The sequence below is a fragment of the Hyla sarda genome, chromosome 4 (assembly GCF_029499605.1).
Source record: "Hyla sarda isolate aHylSar1 chromosome 4, aHylSar1.hap1, whole genome shotgun sequence".
Lineage (NCBI taxonomy): Eukaryota > Metazoa > Chordata > Amphibia > Anura > Hylidae > Hyla > Hyla sarda.
This window is the reverse complement of record NC_079192.1, coordinates 265,622,779-265,635,779: the sequence shown is the minus strand read 5'-3', so window position 1 is coordinate 265,635,779 and position 13,001 is coordinate 265,622,779. Positions and strand designations below refer to the sequence as shown.

General features: G+C 39.9%; 1 protein-coding gene across 1 annotated transcript in view; it reads left to right on the top strand.

Annotated features, from left to right (window-relative positions):
* The window catches only part of TRHDE (thyrotropin releasing hormone degrading enzyme), a 670,942-nt gene that overhangs the window by 339,891 nt on the left and 318,050 nt on the right, over positions 1 to 13,001 (top strand). Inside the window, exon 4 of the mRNA XM_056574110.1 lies at positions 1,125 to 1,279. Within this exon, the coding sequence (XP_056430085.1) occupies positions 1,125 to 1,279 (155 nt within the window). The remainder of the gene's footprint in view (positions 1 to 1,124; positions 1,280 to 13,001) is intronic.

The following is a 13,001-nucleotide window of genomic DNA, read 5'->3' as shown; positions in this document are numbered from 1 at the left end:
AAGATTTTTTTTTAAACTGCATAGATTTGTCACATTCACCTTTTAGAGTGGTCAAATAGTCATTGTAATGCTAATACTGCTGTTATTAAGCCCATAAGAGTCTTCACCATTGCGTACAGCTATTTCTCTTTCTTTCCATCTCAGCAGGTTGGACCAAAGTTGGTTGTTTGCCAGCAGTGTTCACACCTGGACTTAATTTCTCTTACTGTTTTTTTGCCAATTACCACACATACTTCCATGAAACCACAACATAGTGGTGATAAAAGTGGACTCGACTGAACAAACTTGCTCTGTGCTAGGGTTGTTTGGCAGAGTATAGTACTAGATGTCATGTGCTTTGTGAGCAGAAAAAAAAAACAATAGGTAAAGTCAAAGGAAAGGGGAGGGGGAGATACACTACAGCACTCTAACATACAGCAGTAGTTACACTGATATATACACAAGTTACAGCTTCCCTGAGCTAAGAGGGAAGCTTTGATATACCTTTTAGGCACAGTTTGTATTATTTTTAGCAGGCACATCTTTTAAGAATACAGCCCAAGCTCTTTCCCATTATCTTCACTATCTCCCCTCCCCCACTTCCTATGTTATGTCATAATCTATCTGTTACCAGAGACATATTTCCTCTAATAACAGGCAGTGGATAGCAAATTGCAGGTAAGGGACATCTAGTAACCATAATAAAGGGATTTTACAAATATGTTAGAAATCACAAACGCTATTAAATCGAGGGAAGTTGTTTGAAACAACATTGACCATTTAAACAATTTATAATGATTTTATTGTAATCGTCATATACTATCTAAAGACAGAAATCCAGAAATGCTACCTTCAAATGCAATGTATCATTAGTCTCAGTAGGCCAGTGCCTGTAGATGTCAGTTCTATTGTTTTGCACAGCATGTATTTCAGACATATTTGCTTTATAATACTGATACTATATAGTATTTTAAACAAGTAAATTCTGTAAATTAATAATGTACTTATTTTGTTCTGAAACAGCTAGAAAAACAAAAAAAAATTCTGTTTAAAACATTGTCATTAGGAATTAGTGCTCTGTGCCCATATAAATCAATATGATGAAGACGGCCCTGCGTAACCATGTTTATTTTTATCTTTTGTAGATTTATTAGCTGTGCCAAAACATCCTTATGCTGCAATGGAAAATTGGGGATTAAGTGTATTTGTAGAGCAAAGAATTCTTCTCGACCAAAGCATTTCATCAATTTCATACTTATTGGATGTCACCATGGTCATTGTGCATGAAATCTGTCACCAGGTAAGAATTATTAAATGATTATGAATTTATAATGTTTATAATTATAAACTTATTTATAATAAGTTTGAAGACATCATTTCTTATAATGAAATCTTAAAAAGAGCTTTAAAAAAACAACTTTGTAAGACCCAATTTGCTGCAAAACTTGTAGTTATGTGATACTATCATGATAATAAATTATGTATTTCAGTTGCTACCATCAGTTAACCTGCAAAGGCATCTTTACAGTATTCCACCATCTGTAATTCTTGGCACATCCAAATGTCCTGTAACTCCTACATGGTTGCTCTGAAGCTAGGTGCATGTCATTTTATAGAGTAGGATATATTGTGGTAATATTGTGGTAATCATGTGACCATTAGTCATCATATACAGGTGAATTTTCAACTGCATGCAATGATTGCAATGCTGTGCTTTACCCCCCATCTTGGAAGTAATACTGAGGAGACCAGGCAGGCATAAGTAGAGTGCTCAGGGTGAGAAAACATGTTACTTTTTCTGTTCCCCATAAACCCATATAAACAAAGCTTTAAATAGTTTAATTAGCTCTACACTAACATAGTATAACAATTCTTGTGGGTGACTAGGCTGTAGGACTAGTGTTCACCTATAGCAGTCCCCTTCCTGGGGTCCGAATAATGGTTCTCAGTATTCACTTTCCCCACACCTTAAAGGGGTACGTTAGTTCCGAACGCTGTGTGCACTGTGTCGGCCATGCCTCCTTGCGATGTCATGCCCCCTCAATACAAGTCTATGGGAGGGTGCGTGACGACCGCCATGCCCCCTCCCATAGACTTGCATTGAGGGGCTTGGCCGTCCCCTCCAGAACGCGTACACAGCATTTGGAACTAAATGTTATGAACGCTGGCCAGTGGAGGACCCCTTTAATAAGAGAACAAGATAGAAAATACCCACTAGTAGTTGCACAAGGAAATGCAGATAACCATGTATCAATTCAGGACTACTAACCAAGGTGATTGTAGTAGAATGGGATTAGTAGTTCCTGCTGAAAATGGCAGCAGACATTCACAGAAAGTGGCAGTATCAGGCATTAGAGATGTAGCGAATTGTTCGCCGGCGAACAGTACCGGGCGAATTTAGCATGTCCGTGTTCGCCTCGCCGGGCGAACATATGTGCAGTTTGATCCGCCCTTATACTTTAACATTGCAGTAAACTTTGACACTGTGAGTCAGAGTCAGCAGACACATTACAGCCAATCAGCAGCAGTCCCTCCCTTCCAGACCCTCCTACCTCTTGCACGGACGCCATTTTACCCTCATTCAGCATGCTGCAGGCTTAGGATGTGGAGGGTCAGAGAAGCTGCTCCTGCTGTATAGGGAAAGGGATAGCTAGGTTGCTGCTAGGTGGTTTATTCTCCGCTGGCAAGCTTTTTTTATTTAAAGCAACTAACTACTACAGTATTTAAAGGGCTAAAATATATCAGTCCGTGTGTTTTGCAACAGCTGGAGGCACCCTGGTAGGGGACCACTGCTTAAAAGGGGAACTCGGCTGGCAAGCTTTTTTTCTTTAAAGCAACTAACTACTACAGTATTCAAAGGGCTGAAATATATCAGTCCGTGTGTTTTGCAACAGCTGGAGGCACCCTGGTTGGGGACCACTGCTTCAAAGGGGAACTCCGCTGGCAAGCTTTTTTCTTTAAAGCAACTAACTACTACAGTATTCAAAGTGCTGAAATATATCAGTCCGTGTGTTTTGCAACAGCTGGAGGCACCCTGGTTGGGGACCACTGCTTAAAAGGGGAACTCCGCTGGCAAGCTTTTTTGCTCATTGTCACACTAGTGCAAATCATATTTGGTGTCACAGTTGTGCAAATTAAAAAAAAAAAATACCTTTTTCGGCTGTTAAATAAAACCAGTCAATGTCAGTTCACGTCACAGTTGCCAGTTTTTTTTTTGCCTGCAGGGCAAATTGTGTCACCCTAGTGCAAATCACATTTGGTATGACACTTGTGAGAAAAAAGAAAAAAACTTTTTTGGCTGTGAAATAAAATCAGTCACTTCACTTCACACTTGGGAGTCTTTTGGCCCTTAGGGCTCATTGTCACACTAATGCAAATCATCTTTGGGGTGACCGACCATAGTGTAAATTTGAAAAAAAAAAAACTCTTTTTTGGCTGTGAAATGAAATCAGTCAGTTCTCTTCACACTTGGGAGTTTTTGAGCCTGCTGGGTTCATTGTCACACTAGTGCAAATCATATGTGGCATGACCGTAGTGTAAATTTAAAAAAAAAATCCTTTTTTCTTTTGCTGTGAAATAAAGGCTCATTGTCACACTAGTGCAAATCATATGTGGTGTGACCGTAGTGTAAATTTGAAAAAAAAATCCTTTTTTTTGGCTTTGAAATAAAATCAGTCAGTTCACTTAACACTTGGGAGTTTTTGAGCCTGCTGGGTTCATTGTCACACTAGTGCAAATCATATGTGGCATGACCGTAGTGTAAATTTAAAAAAAAAATCCTTTTTTCTTTTGCTGTGAAATAAAGGCTCATTGTCACACTAGTGCAAATCATATGTGGTGTGACCGTAGTGTAAATTTGAAAAAAAAAGCCTTTTTTTGGCAGTGAAATAAAATCAGTCAGTTCACTTCACACTTGGGAGAGTTTTTGGGCCTGCTGGGCTCATTGTCACACTAGTGCAAATCATATGTGGTGTGACCGTAGTGTAAAGTTGAAAAAAAAAAATCCTTTTTTTTGCTGTGAAATAAAATCAGTCAGTTCACTTCACACTTGGGAGTTTTTGGGCCTGCTGGGCTCATTGTCACACTAGTGCAAATCATATGTGGTGTGACAGTTGTGTAAATGTAACAAAAAAAATATACAATTTTGACTGTAGTAGATTGAATAGCAGTTAATTGTCTGCAAGCTTGTGTGTCAGGCCTACAGCGTCTACTCTACGTCTGTCAAGGACATGTTTGAGCGTAAGATGCCAATGTCACAAGGTTAACCCTAGCCCGGCGTCTTACAGCTGGCTTTTCTGAACTTATAGCCCGCCAGCTTTTAAAAAATTAATAATTTTTTTTTTTAATAAAAAAAAAATAGAATAACATTTAAAAAAATAGCAAACATTTTTTTTTAGCTACTGGGACACCGGAGTGGAAGGTACCCAGCCAAAATTTATTTGCACAAAAGGCAATCCCCAACCGGTACTCGATTGTGTAACAGGAAATAATGGCATGTCTGGCGCACAGTGTTGGGGCAAGGGTCCATCTGACCACTGATACCTGGTCTGCAAAGCATGGTCATGGCAGGTATATCACCTACACTGCACATTGAGTAAACCTGGTGATGCTGTGCAGGGTTGCCACGGTGGATTTTGAATGAAGACGGCCCCTTGAAGCTGATTGGTCGCTCGCTGCTGTATGGTATGGGGGCGACCAATCAGAAACGTGCTGTACATGGCTGTGTACAGTTACGCTGTCATAGGAAAAAGTCGGTGAGGGGATGTCATCCAAACATGGGCATGGGGATGGTAGGCTTAACTCTGATTGGCTGTTCGGGATGTCGAGTGAGCCAATCAGAGAGGGGACGTATGAGTTCAGGTTGCAAGTCTTTGCCGCTGGTGGCGGCAGGATGTCTTTCAAATCTTTCAGCCAATCGCTGCTGGGCAGGTCTGGGCGCCGACCAATCAGGTTAAAGACATATAATTCCTCTTTGGGGGATTCCTAGAGGCATCGGCGGCAAATCTTTTTTTGAAGAATTCGACCAATCGCTGCTGGGCAGGTCCGGGCAGCGACCAATCAGGGATGAGACGTGTATTTCCTCTTTGGAGGATTCCAAGAGGCATCGGCGGCAACTCTTTTTTGAAGAATCCGACAAATCACGTTCCGTCTGGGTAAGGTGGCGACCAAGGATGACTTGCATGACTTATCCGCCACCAACTATGGTTCAAGCCGCAGTGTTTTAGGGCACTTTCTGGCTGGGAAACAAACAGAAATTTTTCTGGCTGCTGCTACAGCAATGGCTGCAACAATACCAAATTTTTCAGCTATGTGTACATGCCTAATTTTTCTGGCCTCTGGTGCTGCACTTTTTCTGCTACTGCAATTTTTCTGGCCGCTGCTACAGCAGTGGCTGCAACAATACCAAATTTTGTAGCCATGTGTACATGCCCAATTTTTCTGGTACTCTCTGCTGACATCTCTGTCCATCATACCAGTGAGACGCTTGATTTGCGACAGCCCAACAAGTTGGAATTCAACACTCCTAATGTTTAACCGCCTGCTCCAACAAAAAAAAGCCGTTAACGAATATTTGTATGACCGGGGTGCTAGGACATAATCTACGGAGCTGGGAATTTTTTTGCCACGTTACTGGACGCTCATGCGCAATGCCTGTAGGCTCATGCGTCCTTTTGAGGAGGTGACAAACCTAGTCAGTCGCACCAGGCACATTCAGCGACATCATACCATTTGTTTTCCTCCTGGAGCGTGCCCTGCGAAGAGCTGGATCAGGCAGTAGATGAGCGTGAAGAGGAAGAGTTGTGGTCACCATCACCACCAGAAACAGCCTTATCAGCATCGCTTGCTGGACCTGCGGCAACGCTGGAAGAGGATTGTGAGGAAGAGGAGTCAGAGGAAGAATGTGGCTTTGAAGAGGAAGAGGAAGACCAACCACAACAGGCATCCCAGGGTGCTCATTGTCACCTATCTGGTTCCTGTGGTGTTGTACGTGGCTGGAGAGAAGATGATACCTTCCCTGACATCACTGAGAACAAGGAACGGAACATGAGTAGCTCGGCATCCAACCTTGAGCAAATGGGGTCTTTCATGCTGTCGTGCCTGTTGAAGGACCCTTTTATTTTGAAAAGGATTTCTTTGTGTTTTTCACCGTCCTGCATTATAGAGTCTTCTGGACTTTATGATTCTTTAAACTTGAATTTTCAAGAGTACTAACCATTACACAAAGGAACGCTTGTTGCGTGTGATTTTTAAACTTAAATTTTCAAAAGTAAAATACAGACAGGGAAGAACTCTGTTTCTTTATTTGATGAAAAATTTTATTTAGAAAATAATTTCTTTGTGTGTTTCTCCGTCCTGCATTATAGAGTCTTCTGGACTCTTGGATATGCACTTGTTCTTATTTTTCAGCCATTTGTACATGCCTAATTTTTCTGGCCTCTGGTGCTGCACTTTTTCTGCTGCTGCAATTTTTCTGGCCGCTGCATATTAGATGTATGCTAAGGGTAGCATGGTGGCTCAGAGGTTAGCACTGCTGCCCTGCAGCGCTGGGGCCTTGGGTTCAAATCCCACTATGTGCTGCCTAAAGGGGAGCTCTAACTATGTGCTGCCTAACATGGGGGAATCTATGTACTGCCTATAGGGGGGATCTAACTATGTGATGGCTAAAGGGGGGATCTTACTATGTGCTGCCTAATATGGGGAAATCTATGTGCTGCCTAAAGGGGGGATCTAACTATGTGATGCCTAAAGGGGGGCTCTATGTGCTGCCTAAAGGGGGCTAAAGCACATTATTCCAAAGAATTTAGGAATGTTAGGTGATTGATGCCCTTTATGGATTAAAACCAGACTCTGCATCAACTATGTAATTTTCCATGGGAGTTTTGCCATGGGTCCCCCTCCAGCACGCCACAGGTGTTCCAGGTATTAGTCCCCTTGAAACAACTTTTAAATCACTATTGTGGCCAGAAAGAGTCCCTGTGGGTTTTAAAATTCGCCTGCCCATTGAAGTCAATGGCGGTTCGACCGGTTCGCGAACATTTGCGGAAGTTCGCGTTCGCCGTTCGCAAAACGAAAAGTTTATGTTGCGACATCACTATCAGGCATGCGTAGGAAGTTGCTAGATGATTGAACTTGAGATAATTGTAAATTATATGGATAGTAGTACTCAAAAACAAATTCATGCAAACCACAAACGGGCAGGAAAACAAATGTTGACCAAACATCCAGAAAACACTAAATGGCAAAGGAAATATCATCAGAAGGAGCAAAGATGAAAATGGTTCCTCAAAGAGGATCTTATATCAAAATATAATAATAAGTACTTTTGCCTGAATATTATTTTATAAAGGGATGTAACTTCTAGGCCTGGGGTGAGGTAGAGCCTTAGGCTAGGTTCACATCAGTGTTGTGGAGAACACTGTAGTTCATAATATAGTGTCTGTACCTGTGTGACAGTTTTCTCACAATTCTTCTGTGATTTTCATTCCAATATTTATTTTTAACAGCATACAAAATGACTGTTGTCTCAGATTTTTTCCAGGTTGCAATGCGGCCAAGACCAGACTCACGAGTCAGCTGATGACAAGGAGCCTGTCTGCTTCAATGGGTGGAGGGATTGCTTTGTGGGAGAGAGATTAATCTGCAACTAATGCAACAGCTGTAGGCACCCTGATTGAAAACCACATATCTTTTGAATGGATGCAGCTCATTTATGTTTCAATGGTTGGGGTGGCTGATGTGTGGAAGGGAGGAAAATGGAATTGTGGGATTTGTAGACAAAAAAGAAAAGTCAAACAGGAAATACCAGTTCATAAAAAGTTAGCCAAAGTATTATGGAAATCTCACAACATAGCCATTTGGCCCCAAGACAAGCGCATATCCTTCCTAATCATATCCATTACTGTCTGCCAGGTACGTACTAAAATCAACTTATGGTGGATAACCCCTTTAAGCCACATGAAAACTAAGAAAACCACTAAAATCTACCATTAGCCAAAAACCAAACCATAATCAAAACATAAATCACAATCACATGGTGAGTGTTGATCTGCTATGCATAATGGAGAGATACTGCTCCTGGTTTTGGCAACTCTTTCTGCTCTCTCACCTCATTCTCTGAGTGGTATATAGAGAAGCAATGAAGCAGATCAGTTGAGGGGCATGCATATTTGAGGGTAAGCAGATCACAAGCAGTAGATCAGAAAGAAAGCATACAGAAGGCATTTTATAGGGGAAAAAATCACATAGGCTATTTATAATGTCAGATGAGGAGATTGACGGTGTTGTAATCATACACTTCTCATCAATAGTATCTGTTAGCAAATGGAATGGAATCTTGGGCACACAGACATCACATTCATCAGGTATTACTAGGAGGGACACATCAACATGAAAAAGTACTGTAATAGCAGGTTGCAGTCTACTTACTATGAGTGTGGGCTCGTGCATATTTTTTTAAAACCCTTTAATTTCTTTCCTGTTAACACTTTAAAGTGTGTTTAACAGCTTAAAACTGATTTTAGATTTTAGCCTCAAGCTAATCTCAAAGTGATGAGAATGAAGGTTGAAGGTAATTTAGAATAAGATATTAATAAAGTATATTAAACTAAGAGGTTAAATTGTTTGGACATAAGGCCCACAGCTACCAAAGATCAAGGCTCAGCTTGACTTATTTTATTCCTAGCTGGCAATAAATAAAAAATACATTCTCATACAACTTACTTTAAAAATGACATTTACTACCATTAAAAATATATTCATTGAAAGCTTTACAAATGTCAAAAGAAATTAAAGGCATATCATTGTCAAACAATAGCTTATTAAAACAGGGACTATTATCTGCTAAAAAGTTGTGGCTTTAATATAAAAGGAGAATAGTTTAAAGGGGTTATTCAGGAAAAAAAATATTTTTTATATATTAACTGGCTCCAGAAAGTTAAACAGATTTGTAAATGACTTGTATTAAAATATCTGAATCCTTTCAGTACTTATGAGCTGCTGAAGTTGAGTTGTTCTTTTCTGTCTAAGTACTCTCTGATGACACCTGCCTTGGGAACTGTCCAGAGTAGAAGCAAATCTCCATAGAAAACCTCTTCTACTCTGTGCAGTTCCCAAGACAAGCAGAGATGTCAGCAGAGAGCACTGTTGCCAGACAGAAAAGGAAAACTCAATGTCAGCAGCTGATAATTATTGGACGGATTAAGATTTTTTAATAGAAGTCATTTACTAATCTGTTTAACTTTCTGGAGCCAGTTGATACATATATATATATATATATATGTATATATATATATATATATATATATATATATATATATATATATATAATAAAATAGTGGAAAACCCTTTTAAGTTTAGTGGGTTTTAGCCACATTTGTTTTGTGCAGATTTTTTAAAATTTTCAAGATCTTTGTGCAACTCCATTCAACTTAATTGGTGGCATACAAACTACACGTCAATAGTAAAATAAAATAAAAATAGGGTTCATAAAATGTCATTTAAATTTTTTTTGGGAGCTTTGAATTTTTAAAAAGTGGTATAACATAAGAAAAACTATACAAATTGGGTATTGTTGTAATTGTACCAACCAGGTATACAGCTAATGTCAACTGTACCACACAGGGAACAGCCAAAAAGGAACTCCTCTCCAAATTGGAAAATTAGCATTTATTTAGCATTTATAATTTTTTTCAATTCAACATTACAAATAATGGCCCTGATTTACTAATACTGGAGTGTAGTTTTCTCTGTGGGTTTTAATTATCTACAATAGTTTTTTCCACAGTATTTACTAAGGTTTCCCTACATTTTGCACTTTTCACTACATTTTGCTTTTTTTTACACATGTCCTGATCTGTCAAGTTTTCCTCAGCTGAAATCCACCAAATTTTCTGTGGAAACCTTTGTAAATATGAGACAGAATTCTGGCACAATGAGACAGAATCTGGTGCACAACCCGACAAAACATGTTGGGTTTACAATAGTAAATCAGGGCCAATATGTTTTCTGTTTAACAGTATACTCTATGGTAAAATTAAAAGTGGCATTACAAAGTAAAATTATTTACACAAAAAACAAGCCATCATTTGTATCATGTCCATGGTAGGGAGGAGTGCAGACTGACCCTTGCCTAAATCCCCTGTACCTACCTACTTGGATGACCTACCCTAAAATACAGCCCCCAACTTGATGACAATCCCTATGCTGAACTATGTGCTGGGGCATCACAGTAGTGAGAAAAGTCAGACAGTCAATTTCAAGTAACAAACGGGCAACAAGGTACAGATACACAAGACAAAGGCAGAGTCAGGACAGGCTATGGCTTAAACCTAGATTGAAGCACAGTACAAATACAAAAGGCAGAGGCAATGTCAGGAAGGCAAAGCAGTTGTTCAAACATATAAAACGGTGTAGCGCAAAAGTAGCAAGACAGAAGAATGGCCACGAGCAGGCAAAAGGTCAGGTTTCAAAAGGTCAGAAATACATAAGGAATAGGGCACAGGAAGATGAAAGGGACAAGACTCACTATCACTGGCAAGGCACCAGTGCAGCAGCTGACTAAAACAATTTATTCTCTGGAAATGTGATTGGCCCATCACATCCACCTCCTGATGCAATGTGCAGAGCCATTATCAGGATGACAGGATAAGTTGCTGGGTGTGTCTAACAGAAGACAGAGACACTGCTGGAGCTGGACGAGGCACTTGTTACGCCGAGCGCTCTGGGTCCCTGCTCCTCCCCGGAGCGCTCGCGGCGTTCCTCTCTCTGCAGCGCCCCGGTCAGATCCACTGACCGGGAGCGCTGCATTGACATTGCCGGCGGGGATGCGATTCGCATAGCGGGACGCGCCCGCTCGCGAATCGCATCCCAAGTCACTCACCTGTCCCGGTCCCTGGCTGTCACGTTCTGGCGCGCGCGGCTCCGCTCCATAGGGCGCGCGCGCCAGCTCTCTAAAATTTAAAGGGCCAGTGCACCAATGATTGGTGCCTGGCCCAATCAGGCTAATTAGCTTTCACCTGCTCCCTGTCTATTTAACCTCACTTCCCCTGCACTTCCTGGCCGGATCTTGTTGCCTTGTGCCAGAGAAAGCGTTTAGTGTTGTCCAAAGCCTGTGTTCCAGATCTTCTTCTATTGCTATTGACTACGAACCTTGCCGCCTGCCCCGACCTTCTGCTACGTCTGACCTTGCCTCTGCCTAGTCCTTCTGTCCCACGTCTTCTCAGCGGTCAGCGAGGTTGAGCCGTTGCCGGTGGATACGACCTAGTTACTACCGCCGCAGCAAGACCATCCCGCTTTGCGGCGGGCTCTGGTGAAAACCAGTAGCAACCTAGAGGCCGGTCCACCGACACGGTCCACGCCAATCCCTCGCTGACACAGAGGATTCACATCCAGCTAGCCGAATCATAACAGCACTCATGTAACAATTTGGTTCTGTAGTTGGGAGAATAAAAGATTTATTAATTTTAGAAGGGGATGAGGTAAAAAGCAAAATGCAAAAATAGAAGGTGTCCTTAAGGGATAAAATATGAAAGAACGAATCTGATTGGTTACTATAGTTAACTGATTTACTGTTCCTCTACACAGGTTTTGATATGTCTTCCCCTGATTATTTTAATAAAAATTGACCAGCTTCTTGACTAAAACATGAACACATATTATGATATGTACAGTATATTGATACAGACAGTCCAGTGAGGGAATGAAAATACAAAAAGATAAATAATAGATAAAGATATATAAAATTATACAATGATAGATAGATAATAGATAGATAACACAGATAGAAAGATAGATAGATTTAAATATACTTCTGAGAATAAAACTGAGTAAACCATTACACATTATAATTACACATGAAATTAAAAGTATAAATGTTAACCGAATGCTTTAACAAATTAATAGCTCCTTGGAGACATAAATTGTCTATGTTAAGATGAGAATGGGATTGAATTATCATGTGCCAATCTCTTTAGACATTAATCAATGCTTCTTTTTTTTCCTCATTTATAGTTTTGTGCTTGAGATACAACCGAGAAGTAATATGATTTATTACAAGCCCAGAGTGTTCTGGCCAAGTTTCATATACATGTCAAACTTTGTTTTGGCTGAAAACAGCTTGACATTAACGCACCCTAAAAGACTCAAGAGCAGATTTATGTAACACTATTACTTTCTCTCTAACCTCTATTAAATATTGATAGGCATCATTCTTGTGTAGGCACAGGATGTTCCCCTTCAGAAAATATGCAAGAGTTCTTTAAACTTTTTAATTTTGTGCTAATATAGTCATTTTTGTCTTGTACATTTCACATAGCATACTTAGCGGTATCTATTTAAACTCTAATAGTATTAAGAAGGTTGCTGGAGGGACAGGAAGCTCTCTTTTCTTAGTAGGTAACAACCATAATCATAGACTTCAAAACCTGAAAAGAAGGAGACCCCGCTGTGTAATCAGCATGTCTTCCATCTTTTTTTCAGAGTAGACAGATCTCTTTGAAAGGAACTATTGCATGTGATTATTCCACTTTTACATACAAAATAAAATAACTATTAAAGTATAGTTAAAAACCTCTGACAGTGGTTTACATATATTTGCAGCCAACCAACCCAAGGTTGTATTTATTTTCTTTAATAGAATTCTTATTCTATATTTCTTATTTACTAAATACACATTGGCTCCTTTAATCCGATAAATGATATAAGCCATGCAATATAGTCTTTTAGAACATACTTTAGCTCTGAAACATCATACAGAGTAATATTTTCAAACCAGTTTAATAGCAGGATAGTTAAAGGAAAAAATAGACTGGTTTATAAGCAGGGTTTATTTTCCATTAAATGGCCAATAAAACATCCTCAGCTTATTGTGAGTTGATATTTCTTGAGTGAAAATGCTACAGTGTGGTCATTAACAAAATATGGCAATGTGTATTTATTCTCCTGGGTTCATATTATATAATCATTTCTATTTAAGACAATTTAAAGTGGACCTGTCATTAAAACTGCATTAGCGTCTTTATAAC